At 45.4% G+C, this 13,471-nt stretch overlaps 1 protein-coding gene across 5 annotated transcripts in view; it reads right to left on the reverse strand.

The window, feature by feature from the left end:
• Window positions 1-2,171: 2,171 nt before the first annotated feature.
• The window catches only part of BCORL1 (BCL6 corepressor like 1), a 33,709-nt gene continuing 22,409 nt past the window's right edge, over window positions 2,172-13,471 (reverse strand). For all 5 annotated transcript variants that reach the window (XM_089536679.1, XM_089536675.1, XM_089536677.1 and 2 more), the window contains exons 8-14: window positions 11,917-12,137; window positions 10,614-10,823; window positions 10,353-10,519; window positions 8,687-8,832; window positions 6,608-6,685; window positions 4,509-4,662; window positions 2,172-3,664 (exon numbers count right to left, since the gene is read on the reverse strand). In XM_089536679.1, coding sequence (XP_089392805.1) covers window positions 3,382-3,664; window positions 4,509-4,662; window positions 6,608-6,685; window positions 8,687-8,832; window positions 10,353-10,519; window positions 10,614-10,823; window positions 11,917-12,137 — 1,259 coding nt within the window. In that variant the 3' untranslated portion in view covers window positions 2,172-3,381. The remainder of the gene's footprint in view (window positions 3,665-4,508; window positions 4,663-6,607; window positions 6,686-8,686; window positions 8,833-10,352; window positions 10,520-10,613; window positions 10,824-11,916; window positions 12,138-13,471) is intronic.

Consider the following 13,471-nt stretch of genomic DNA (forward strand, 5'->3'; position numbering starts at 1 on the left):
GCCTACTTCTTTTTCTCCAAGACAGGATGGGCTCCACCTATTGGGCTACTACTTTCACTCTGCCCATTAGCCATACTTCATGGAGATGACAAAGTTGTAGTTCAGCACTGCAAAGGCAGGGTATGGGCAACCCTTTCCTGTCCAGGTGTTTTGCCCCAATTCCCATTAGCCCTATGGATTGTGAAAATTAAGAATAGGATTGTGATACACACATAAATACTAGCTAGATTGGATGCAGGGAAATGTTGCCTTTCATCAGTACTCTAAAGTGATTTTGCAAAAGTCTCTTGGCTCACTTTGGAACATCCTCTCACTCCTATTTATTTTGAATTAGGAACAGACATCATGTTAAATCCTAAATAAGGAGAGCACACAACTGTATTGGGGATACAATAGTAAATTGGCCCTAGGTTGCCAGCACCCAGATGCACATCTTTACTGACTCTGTGCTACATACAATGAGAACATGGTTTTAAATTAGAAAGTGGGTGTTGATAAATAGGTTTACAAGTCTGCCTGCATTTTATGCCCTTCCCTCCCTACACTGGCTGTTTTATGAAAATCCGCCCTTCTGTAGAGGAAAGTGAGGTGATTCTGCAGAAAGAAAATGAAAATGCACCAAGAGCTTCTTCCTGCTGTGCACCAGCAGAATCTTCCCACTTTCATTCAGGGAAAGCAGAGTCATTTCTGTTTTCCTACTGGGGTTTTGGAAGAGGTAGTGACAACACACACACTGCCCCTTATGGCCTTTACTAAATCCTAGAACAACTCTCCTGCAGGCACCAGATTCAGAAGCAAATAGCAACAGCCATACATATTGAACCTCAACTTAGAAACCAAACACTTCTGTCCTCTGGGGAGTTAAGCCCATTTGGAATTAACTGACAGGACAGGACACAAGGGTTAGCCTTTGTTCCCTTAGAGCGGCAATGGGACCTTATAACCCTCTTGCTCTTTTTGACCAATTCCTTTACTAGCTGGGGGCTGATGAGAGTTGTAGTCCAAAAACATTCCACCTCTGCTACTGAGCTAAGTTGTGAGTGGCTGGAACTTCTCTTCCTTGAACAGCACTAGCACTCTCTCTACACTTGCTCCTTTGTTTCATGTTGCACTGCACCGATTTTTTATGTATTAAAAACAGCCAAATGCTGAAATCTGCTGTGTGGCATGGTTGGCGTGGTTAACAGAAAAGAGTGCAAATTTCCCCCTCAAAGATGATATTTTACCATTTTAAAAAGAGAATGTGGGAAATGGTTGCAGGAAATATAGGAATGCAGGAGAATAGGCTACACGAAACCCCAGACAGCATCTGCTCCCGCTGTTTTCCAGATGGCTTCCACCTCCAGTTCCACCTGCCTTATTCCCCAGGCAATGGCCATGGTGGCTACAGGTGATAGGAATTCTACTTGAAACCATCTGAAAGGCCCCAATAGAAAGCTTAAATCTGCCTTTAAAGATTTAAAGGCACACATATCAAGAGGGGATTTTCCTCTTCTTTTCAAACCACCTTTTCGCAGAAGAAAATCTCGCACACCATCACTGGTTCTTCTAGATTTGGAAAGAAGGGGATGCTCACTAATACAATACAGATGTCTTTCGTTTCCTCCCAGTAAGCCTAACACTGCTTGTGGGGAGGGGTAACAATGTAGTTTGAGCAGGAAAATGACAAATCTGTTTCCAACTGCTTTAAATTTATAAACAAGGGCTGGACAGCCAACCTCACACCTCTTTGGACCTCACCCTTCAGTACTTTAGGCCATGATTCAAACCAAAAGGAAAAATCCCCCCTTAGCTGCAGCCTCTATTTACTCACTGTTGACACCAAGGGTCCTTCCCTGTTCTATATACTTCAGCCTGCTTTGTTCAGGGAAACGTATATGGTAAGAAATTGCTTCCACAGCATTTCTTCAGTACCTGAAAGCAGCTTCTTTTTTGTTATGGACACATTTTAAAAGGTGCAGCTGAGTGCTGGCTCTGCATAGCCAGGCTTGGCCTGCATAGCCTCTGGCTCTACCTTTTGGCACACTGACAAAAGGGCTGCCTCTTACATCCTTTTTGGCTTGCAAACAATACACATTTTCCTCTCAAAGGCACTCGTGTGATGGTGCTCACTTCCATCAGACTTTCTATGCAAAGACACAAGATCCAAAGATGAGGCGGGAGACAGGGGCCCTGATGCAGGTTTTTCTGTACATAAGTGTTTTTGACACCAAAGCGTTGCTTAAGAATAAAACAAATCAGATGAAAGAAAAGAAAAAACAGCAGCTGGAGCACACACCCCAAAGGCCCAAAAGCCTTGGTGTAAAGGAGTAAGGAGAGGGAACAGTTGATTTTCTGAGGTGGGAGGGCTGGCAGAGACAACCTTCTCGGAAAATTGTGGAGGGGGCATGGGAGAGGAGGTGCAAAGAAATGCAGCTCCTAGTGGGAACACAACACAAAATTTAAAAGGTTAACACCCAAACACCCCATCCCAATGCAGGGAAGAGCCAGGAAACAGATTGTCCAGTCCTTGTTAGCACCTGTACATTAAAACTGTACCATCTATACTACCCCCACCCCCCTGCTGGGCACGTCTTTCTCTGCCACACTCACTCCACTAGAGACTACTGGCTTGCCATCTGAACTGATAGAACAAAAGGGAACTTTTTAAAAAATGGGATGGGATAGATGGCAAAGGGACGAGGAAGAACAGCCAATATCAGATGCCTTTGGCTATATATTGATTCAGCCTCTGTCCACCACTCCAAAACGCCAGGCTGAACTTCAGAGATAAAATAATGTGGCAAAAAGGCTTGGGCTAAGAAAGATGAAAATGCCCCCAGCAGACATTGGGTGGCCCTCAAATAAGGGGAAAGAACTTTCAGGGCCCTGCCACCATTTCTTGAGAACTGGAGAGAGAAGTGGCAGCTTGTTCCTTGTAGCACATCCCAGGTAGGGATGGGCGGCCGCAAGAAGGCCTCATGCCCCCTTCCACCTGCCCCACAAATCACAGTGATACAGACTTTGCAGGAACAAAAAAGGAACACCACAAATTAAATACTAATTAAATAAATACTCTGGAAGAGCTTGGGGGTGGAGCAGGGGAGGGAGGGGAGAGATGCAGTTCCACACAGAGAGGCTTTAAAACCACCAAGGCCACCAATCGGGCCAAAAAAGTTCAGAGTCCAGGGTGAGCAAGGAGGCAGCTTTCTATCCGGCTGCCCCACCCCATCCCGGCTGGGCGGGTGGCAAGCACCTGCTGCAGTTCATCACCGAGGGCCCTGTGGCCAGAAGCCCTGCCGCTGCCTGCAAGAAGGCCACCTTCTCATTGGTCCAGATTATTGCCTCGCAGTGCATGATGACAACAGAGACGGAGGGATCATTCTGGCCCCCCCTCCCTCGTCAGCTGCTCCAGGCCTCAAACACCACCTCTGAGCCCAGCAGTCGAACTAGCTCTGGCTCGTAGCGCACCAGCTCCACCGTCTCTACAGCACCCGGAGCCAAGGGGGGAACCATGTGCTCCTGGATTTCTTCTGGAGCCAGCACCTGACTCAATGACAGCTGGCGTTGGAACTCCACCTTGGGGAGGGTCGTCACTTCAAAGTGTGGGAAGCGGGCCTGGAAGATGCGGGATGAAAGCTTCAACCGCTTCAGCACATCTGAGAAGAGGAACCAGTTACAGGGTCTGGTGGCAAGAGGAAGAGACACGGCAGTCAATGAGCAGCAGCAGATCCCGTTCTCTTCATCCAGTTCACTCCCCTCTAACCCCTTACCCTAGCCTTTAATTGTTTCTGCAAGGTGTGATGCTAGGCTAAAGCCTACCTGAAAGCAATAGCCAACAATTTCAACAGAAACCCATTTCCCCACCAGCTCAATCTGTGGAAACTGGCTACAAGAGAGAAGGAAAGGCATGCACATAAATTAATGAGCATCTTGTCCAGTACAGCAATTGAAAATTATTTGAGCTAAGTTAGACACCTCCCTCCTCACAGTGCAAAACCAATTCAAATTGTTTGCCATCTTTTGGGGCCACAACTGTACAGTGCAATTGCTAGAATCCAATTCCCTCTTTTAAAATCAAGTTTCTAGCCCTCATTGACATGTCAAAGGAGAGAGAGAGAGAAAGAGAGGAGCAAGCATCTTCTCTGGCATCACTTTTGTTTCAGTTTACCATTCGGTCATTTGCCACAACAGTCTCCCTGAATGCCTCTCCCTTCTCAGAGCAGCTGGCAAGACTCTACTGCCCCCTGCATGAGTCTAGGAGGGCAAGGGGGAGGGATTTGACTTGGTAAACAAATGCAAATGTGCCTGTTCCTTCTCCAAGGCTCCCAAAAACTACTCCTAGTTCCTTTGTCTCCCACTGATCTGTCCCTCCTACCCCCACTGGTGAACTGCCCATTAGACAGGCCATTTCCCCATATGAAGCTTGGTTCACAGCTTCCCTTTTCCCAGAAGAACAGAGGAATAGACAACTGGCATGGTCCCAAATGCATCAGCCCTGCCAGAAAGGGCCCATCACAAGTACTCACCCCCGGGAGACAGACACTTGCAGGTTGTAGCAGGGGAGCAGCTGCTTGTCGGAGAACTCAAACATGAAGCGGTCCGAATCCTGCTCATCTTCCTCGTGATCTGAGCTCCCAGGAGGGTTGAGCAGAAGGTCGCAGCCAATCTCATCTTTCCCCTCTGAAAGGAAGAATACATGAAAGGGGGAGGGGAAGATGAGAGAAAAGAAAAAACAACACTGGGCGCCAAGCATGCTGTATACACACACACACACACACACACAAACACACACACCCGTAACTCCCCAGGCCTCTGTGCCTGGTTCATTCACTGGATAGCCAGCCATTGCCATAGCAACCCCAATACTGGAGAAGTCTAGAGCAAGAGCCTGCAGCGGAATCGCACTGTCCAAACCACAGAATCCACATTCAGAGTCCACCCATGAGGCTGTGGCATGTTGCATTTTCTCTAGGAGTAAATAGAGTGGATACAGAGATGAGATCCTTAAGAATTTCAGATTTGATCAAGTGGTTTTTAAAAATCCAAATGTCCAGGCCTTCCAGATTCCTGGAAGGGTGCAGACAGACAATATTGCCCAACTTTTCAGAATCTAGAAAGGTTTTCAGAACAGGGAGAATTAAGCAAGTCCTTAGACTTCCAAAGGACTAGCACATCTTTAAAAAAAGAGAGATGATGCAAAAACAAAATGACAAAATTATGCTACAGAAGAAAAAAATACGCATGTGTGCTCAATTTGCATCATTTGTACAAGCGATAAAATTCAACTGCCTTGAATTCCCTAAATGCAAAAATTCTGGATATTTTAAAGGGGTTTTTCTGATTTGTTTAATCAACACAGAATACAAATAGTCTTGGCTAGTTATCTCTATCAAATGGGGGGGGGGGGGATTCTTAGCCTGTGAACAAGAAAAAAAAGGAGGGGACTGAGCTTTTTGTTCTACATGTTGTTTATCTCACTTTTGATACTGAAGTAATAGGTTCTTGAACTCCAGTGAAATTAGTCTGAACTAAGGAACAAGACTAGCTGAGCTCCATCTATGCCTTCAATGACTGACAGCTGCCTCTAGGCTGAGAAAGCTGAGAAAAAAGGAGAACACACCAGGAACAAAGAAAAGAAAAACTACAAAAGGTGCACTCATAAACTCAATGTGTTCTCGACTGAAAGGTTCTTCTTCTGAGGTCCAACCAAACCAGTATTTGATGTTCTTTTTGTTGCCTGTTTTATTGAACCATTTCCTGTACTGCTATGTATTTTATATGTATTATCCTATTATCTCTTAAGATTGTATGCCATAGGCAGGCTTACACTTATATATTTATTGTTTTATGTACAGCGCTGTGCAAATATACATCGCTATACAAATAAATAAATAAATAATAACAACAGTATCAGTGGGATGCAAAATTGCCTCCCTAACCATGTCTACAAGAAATGACCTAGGATTCAGGAGAATCCTGGCCTGTTGCTTGTGAGCAAGCATAGTGGTGTATTCTGCCCCATTGCTTCATCTGGTTCTTACTGCAAGCAGGAGCATCTTTCATTGACAAGAACTCAGCAACACTTGGGCATTATGTCCAAACCCAGTTCCTGGCTTGCTATTCCTCACCAAGCAATGAACTGTAAGCCTGCTTCAAATCGTGGCTTCAGAGTTTGGCTTGCAAGGGGAATGGGTGAATCAGGGATACCAGTTCAGATGTATCCCTTAGTTTTTCCTCTAGAGAATTAACTGTTTAGTTTAGCTACTCCCACTGGTGGGAAGCACCTGGCAGAAGCAACCCGACACTATGCATCAGCATGCTTACTTGCAAATGATAAGACAAAATTGCTCTGAAGCTTAGATTAATATTTTCTGTGGATGAAGCCAATATTTTCTGAAAGAATTGGTTCAAGCACACTACTTTCTCTCTTCTTCATTCTGCAGGTTGGGGGGGGGGGAGACCTCAAAGTAGTGGTTTCTGACTGAGGATTCTGTTGGCAGGAATAAGAGAAAAATCCCCCTCCTTTGCATTCCCTTGCTCCAAGGCTCCCCCACACTCCACCAGTCATCATGCTAGGAAGTGGAGTTAAACAACGGGGGGGGGGGGGGGGGAGGATCGGCCTCACCTAGCACAGCACTGCTGTAAAAGTCCCAGGCCGTTCGTGGGTCCTCATCAGCTCGCCCCTGCAGATCTAACAGGTAATCTACAAGGCAACAAGAGAAACAAGAAAGTTGTGCTTTTCAGATTTCCACAGGGTCTATGAAAACAACATCACACTGCAGGGATGTAGCCAAGGGTGGGGGGTGTCTGGGGTGTCCGGACCCCCGCCGGGTGTGGGCACATTCGGGCCCCTTCCTCCTCCTCCTCCTCCTCCTCCTCCCGTTTGGAGGAGGGCGTAAGAGTGGACGGGGCCTCCCTCCCTGAGACTTAGTTCTTTCCCTTTCTTTCTCCCTCTTTCTCTCCCCTTCCGCTCCTCCTCCTCCACACTTTTGGCAGAAAAAAGTCTCCATAGTCTGTTCCTGCAGAAGGAGAAAAGGAGGAGGAGGAGGAGGAAAGGGGAAGGAAGTAAGACAGGAAGGAAGGAAGGGAGGGAGGGAGGGAGGGAGGGAGGGAGGGAGAACTAAAGGAAGGAAGGAAGGAAAAGAAAGAAAGAAAGAAAGAAAGAAAGAAAGAAAGACGGAAGGAAGGAAGCTCTTTCCTTCCACCCCGTACCAACTCACCCTCCCTGTGCAGTCACTCTGAAGGGGACATAAATGTCCACATTTTCTCTCCCTCTGGGCAAGGGTGCCCTCCCTCCCCAGAATTGGTGCCTTTTTTTTTGAGGGAGGGCTGGTCAGGAGGGAGGGCAGGTAACATTGTTTGTTCCCTTCCCTCTCCCTTTCTCATGCCTCCAACACCAGGGATGCGGGAAGAATGGCTGCAGGGCAAACGCCCAGAGAAGAGACTAAACAGGTTGCAGGGGTTTTTTTTTGGTGGGGGGACGAAAAGAGCACCCCCCTTTTTGGAAGGCAGGACTGGGGGAAAAGGGTCACTTAAAGCCTGGAAGGGGGGAAGGTTTTCCTAGTAAGAGGGCTCCAACCCAGGAAAAATACAACAACAACCATAATAATTGTTGTGGTGATTTCTGCATCCCACTTTTCTCCTCAGATTGGGACCCAAAGCAGCTTTGGATTATTTAATAACAATAACAACAACAACAATATATTAACAGCATAATATTGAACAAGACTAGTAAAGTGCCTGTATGTCACGTTAGTATATTTTAATTCTTCTTAATAAAGACATTTGTTATAGTTTTTGATTGGTTTTATTTTACCCCATTGTCATAATGGCTTTATTCACCCAAAATTGTAGGCTATTTATTAACCACTCACCAAGGTTATGAATATTTTGGTTTATTGTTATATAACCCTTTAATATTAACATTACGGGGACTTTCTGGGGATTTTAACTCAATATTCTGGCTCTTAGCCTCTCAAAATGGTGGCACTTAGCCTGGGACCCCCCCTCCCATTTCCCAAATCCTGGCTATGTCCCTGCACACTGGGAGGATTAATCTAAGTTGATTTTGCAAGCAAGTTTCATAGCATAAGGTTCTTATCTTTAGCTCAGGGATCCTTCCTGCAAAATCTAATCTAGAGGTGGGAAATGTATGATTCTCTGGATGAGGTTGGGCTGCAACTCCTATGGTTTTCTCAACCACTGGCTATGCTGGGCTAAGGCTGATGGAAGATGAAGTCCACAACACATTCAGGCCCAAATGTTTCCCACCTCGGTGTAATGTTTCCAAAGTATAACCTCACATGAACCCATTCAAAACTTTCCCTTGGTGTGAAAAGAGGTAAGTGAGGACAGGTGAAATGGTATCTCTCTTGCAGAAACAGATTCTCTTCTGCAAATCAGGAACCTTTCCTACAAAATCCAGAAGGATTTTCCATTCTTGCATAACAGTCTTCTCATATGTTCCCTACTGTAGCATAGGGAATTAATCCTACTATTAGTCTCAACCAAGGTAGGCCCACTGATTCTATGGGATCTACCTACAGGTTGAATCATCATTCAATAGAGTCTATTCTCAGGGACAATGACTCTATTCTCATTGGGAGTAACCAAGAATCCTTGATGGAAAGGGGGAAAGCCCCCCCCCCCCCAAGGAAGGAAGGAAGGAAGGAAGGAAGGAAGGAAGGGGAAAGGAAGTTTTTACCATTGAGGAAGGTTTTCATCCCATCACTGCTGGCCAGCTTCAAGGCTGTCTGCCCTGAGTATGTAGCCAAGGTGGGGTCAGCACCGTAAGAAAGAAGGAGCCACATGGTCTCCACGTTGTCATTCGCCACTGCATCATGGACAGGCCTGCCAAGCAAGGAGAGCACATCTCATAAAAACCTAAGATGTGGAGAAGAAAGTTTCTTTTTGAACTACAACCCTCTGAATCCCCCAGCTGGTGTGGCTATTCAAGCTTAGGTAATATTGGAGTTGTAGTCCAAAAGTAATGACCCTAGCTCTGGTCAAAGATCATTCAGGCTTCTACACTCCCTCCAGACACAAGGATCAGGATGAAACACAAGTACTTACAGGAAATCTACTCCTGAAGACCTTTTATTAACTCACAATTTGTACCATCCCACCAGCTTGTATTCACACAACACTAAGTGCCTTGTTGTATTCCTGTTTTTTTCTTTCTCTGTCCTGACTCCCAGTACTTGAAATATTCTTAAATGTGAGAAAATGGCCAGTAAAGCTCTAGAACCACTCAGTCACAAATAAATACTATCATACGCTTATAGGTATCAGGCAAAGGAGAGGAGCCACCACTTAGTTGCAAAGCACAAGTCCTTTCTGTACATAGTGACTTAGTCTCTTGTACTGCTAGATGAGAGAGACAGTCATTTGAAAAAACATCTGCCAGAGACACGGCTGCCAGTCAGAGTCGAGACTGTTCTATACCAAAAGGCTCATCAACCTGGCCCTCTGCCATGTGCACCAGGCTACAGGGTCAGGAGATCCAGAGTTGTTTTTGCACTGTTCAGAATGTGGGTTGAAAATGGCTTGCTTCTTGTTTTCAAAGGGAATGCATTTCAACAGGTAACTCCCCAAGCAGCTGTTTAAAGTGGTCCAGCTTAGCTGTTCCCTCAAAGTGAAGCAAGACAGATTTATTAAATCAGGGGTAGGCAACCTTTTTGAGCCGGGGGCCGGGTTGCTGTCCCTCAGACAACTGGGGGGCCGAAGCCAAAAAATAAATATTTAAATAATTTTTTTAAAAATTAATTAAATAAATAAACCAGGACAAATGTGGGACAAAATTTTGAAATGGAGGACATGTGTTTTTTTTAAAAATGGAGGACATGCAAAAGAATTTGCTGATTTTTAAAAAATGTTAATATAAATGCATGTTTCGGAGGCTTCTATAGACAATTGCCCCCCTTACCCGCCGCTTGCCCCCCTTGTCTGCCGCTTGCCCCCCCGCCCGCCTCCTCCTGATAGGTCAAAGGCTCCACGCCCTCACACAAGAGGCCAAAGGCTCCGGTGGCAATCAGTGGCAGGACCGGGCAGGGGCCGGTCCCAAGGCCTTGCCGGGTCGCATCCGGCCCACGGGCCACAGGTTGCCTACCCCTGTATTAAATTATATCTTGCCTTTCATTTAAGGATTTCAAGGCTGTACAGATGGTTTCCTTTTGCAGTTTTATCTAAACCATCACTCTGGAGAGAGGATAAGCTAAGAAAGTATACATAGTGACTGCAAGAGTGAGATGTTCAGATGGAATGGCTGAGATTCTTTACTCAGCAGAATATACACCACCTCTGGCCAATTAGTCAGAGGCCAGTCTGGCAAGCCCCCAATTATCCTGGCTCCCTGTTAGCAGTGAACTTGCCTGGTCCCATCCTGTGCGCTGCAGTTGACGTTTGCACCATGCTCCAGCAAGATGTGCAGGATATCTACCCAGCCTCGAGCACAGGCCTCATGCAGGGCCGTATAGCCAGCGTTATCCCGATGGTTAACATCATTGTTTTCCTTCTGCAGGCAATACATCACTACATCCTGAAGAAATGACAGAGCCACATCCCAACATTAGTGACAATGGTCACCATATATCACTTGCTTTCTTTTTCTTTCCTTTCCAAGTGTCACCCACCTTGTAGCCAAGCCGGGCAGCTCTCTGCAGTAGTGTTTCTCCAGCATTTTTGTTCACTATCAGACGCCGAGCTTCAGGGGGCACCACTGGAGAGGCTGTAGCAGACTCTACAGATTTCTCTGAGTTGTGCTGCCGGGATTTGTTGAATACACAAGACTCCTGTGCCTTCTTTGGAGAGTGGATCTTTGACTGGTTCCATCGTGCCCTACCCTAAAAAACCAAGACATGAGAAAATCTGATGAGTAGGTTGAGAGGACTCAATCTGATGAGTAGGTTGAGAGGTTATGCTGTTTGTGAAGCAGAACTGTTCACCATCAACAAAAGGATTCTGAAAACTGATTATGTAAACTAAGTTTACATATGCCTGCAGGTGCGAGTCTTTTTCTGTGCTAGTTGAAGAGAGATCATGAAGAATAAATCATGCTCTTAACCACCACCAGGCTTTCTATTTCAGTCTACCGAGATGTAACTAGTGCTTTTGAATCTAAAGGGCTGGGAATTTTAAAAACTTGAATAAGGGCCCAACACCACCATTACACAGGATATAAGTTATTGATTTTTCAGGTCTGTTTTTGGGGATTAAAAAAAATTAAAGTAGTTGTAGGAGAGGGGTTCCATGTTTGATCAGAGCAGCAGACTGGTGGGTGGGTATGCATGTGTCTTTGTCACCTCCTCTCCTGCTTAAGCACATTTTCCCCAGTGTTGTTGCTCCAATCAACTCAAGAAGCTCTCCACAGTTTCTTAAAAAACAAATAACAACAACAAAAAAAACCCAACAGCACTAGGACAGCCATTTGTAGGAACGCAGAACTACCTTGATTGTGGAACTTTTTCCCAAGGGATGTCAGGTTCCCTTTATCCTTGAATTTACAGCAGATGATCAAAATTTATTCCAGCTAGCCCTTCTGTTTTTAAAATTGTTTTTCAAGTGTTTTCAAATAATGTGTTTATTCTATTGTACATTGCATTGGGAGCCACAGAAGTCTGAAGAGAACCAGTTAACAAATACTTTTAATAATTAATTTAATAATTTACACCAAGCCAGACAAAGTGACTATATAACCCATTATTTTCCACTTTGACTGGTAGTGGCCATGCAGGGTCTCAGGAAGTGGTCTTCTCCATCTCCTGCTGCTGAATGTTTTTTAACTAAAGATACCACAGCAAGTCCGGAACCTTCTGCATACAAAGGAGCCACACTACAAGTGAGCATTGGGCTCTGCTTGAATCTTGGTCCTTGTAACCTGTCCCTCTCTCAGTCTACTATAAAAGCTACAGTTGCTCCATCCAACTGCTAACATACCTTTCCCTCTTCACAGACACCTGACAGGTGTTTGGTTTTGCATTTGCGTTTCCCGGATGGTTTCTCTAGCACCTCCTGAATGGGAGCTGAGTCAGAATAATCCAAGAGGAATCCATTGCGGAAATCCAGATGACTTTGTAGAGTTGGAGAGAGCTTGTTCCGCAGGCACAACTCTGAGCCTTTCTTGGGTGCTGAGCCCTTGTGCTTCCGATACCTGAAATCTAACAGGCAAATCAGAGGGAAGAAGATGTGAAGACCAATGAGAATAAAAAGCAGAGGATTCTGGGAAATGACAGACTGATGCCTTTGATCTGGCAGCTGAGTGTTAAAGACCTCGCAAACAGAAAGTAGAAAAAGGAGGAGCAGGAGCTTAAGAGGACTTGTCTTGCCTAAACAGATTGTCCCACATCTTCAGCACTGCATGCACCCTGGGCATACTGACTAGGGGGTTCTGAGAATTATAGTAAAAAAGTAATTTTTCAAATTTTCAGCCACTGTCACAACCCTATGACATTTTCCCCATGCAGGTACTTCTCTCATTATAAATGCAGTCATATGAGATGTTTCATCAGCCCCCAAAAGACACTGTAGTCTAAGATTAAGCCCATGCATTATAAGAAAAGACCCACTTCCTCCTGAGTATTTTAAATCAGCTGCATAAATCCCTTCAAGCTTGGATTTAACTGGCCATCTTGTGTCCTCTGTAGTTGATTGGGGCCCTTCAGAGTTCTGGTTTACATCCAGAGAGAAAAGATGGGGGAGCCACTGATGTCCAGAAGCAAAGGACCCTGGTAAATGGACTGTTGCAACTGACTAGAGGCCCAAGAGCAAGGGACACACTCACAGACTAGGAAAAGAGTGAGGCAGGATTACCAGGGCACACTGCCAGGAATACCACCAATGCCACAAGAGTTCAGAACAGAAGCCGTACTTCAACACAATATACTTTTTGGCAAGTTCTGAGTTTTCCAACAATGCACATTCTCCTTCTCTCTCCTCTACACACTCAAAGTTTTAGGGCCTTCAAGGCTCCTCATATGGTTGCAGAGCATGTACAGCGGTAGCCTGCCCCCTAGTGGCGGCTGCAATCTGTGAGCTAGGAAACCACAGCTGCATCCTCATCCACCTGGGGAAGTGTCATTTTCGCACAGCTGAGCAGGCTGGCATTAAAATACTGGCTTTCCTGCAGCCAACTCCTCGATGCATTGGGCAAACCTGAAACATCAGTTGTTCCTATAGCTTCCAGTGTCTTATGCTTGTAAGAATTATAAAAATACATTCTAGGAAAGGGTGCAGTAAGAGCCATTTTTCTCATGTTAAAACACAGGCTTTAAAATTCCAAGAAAGACACACACACACACACACACTGGTCAAAGGATGTCCTTGAACTGCAACAGCAGTTCAGCAACACAAAAAGTGGTCCGGGAAGGTGCTGAGATTTGCTTCCCTACAGATTTTCTCATAGGTTCAGGCACAAAAGGGTATTTTGCAGTTCCATGCTATGTCTTACACTGGTGCAGAAACTAGTTTCATGTAGTTTCTAGCCCTCATGCCT

The sequence above is a fragment of the Sceloporus occidentalis genome, unplaced genomic scaffold, assembly GCF_023333645.1.
Source record: "Sceloporus occidentalis isolate IW3139 unplaced genomic scaffold, rSceOcc1.0.p SCAF_8, whole genome shotgun sequence".
Lineage (NCBI taxonomy): Eukaryota > Metazoa > Chordata > Lepidosauria > Squamata > Phrynosomatidae > Sceloporus > Sceloporus occidentalis.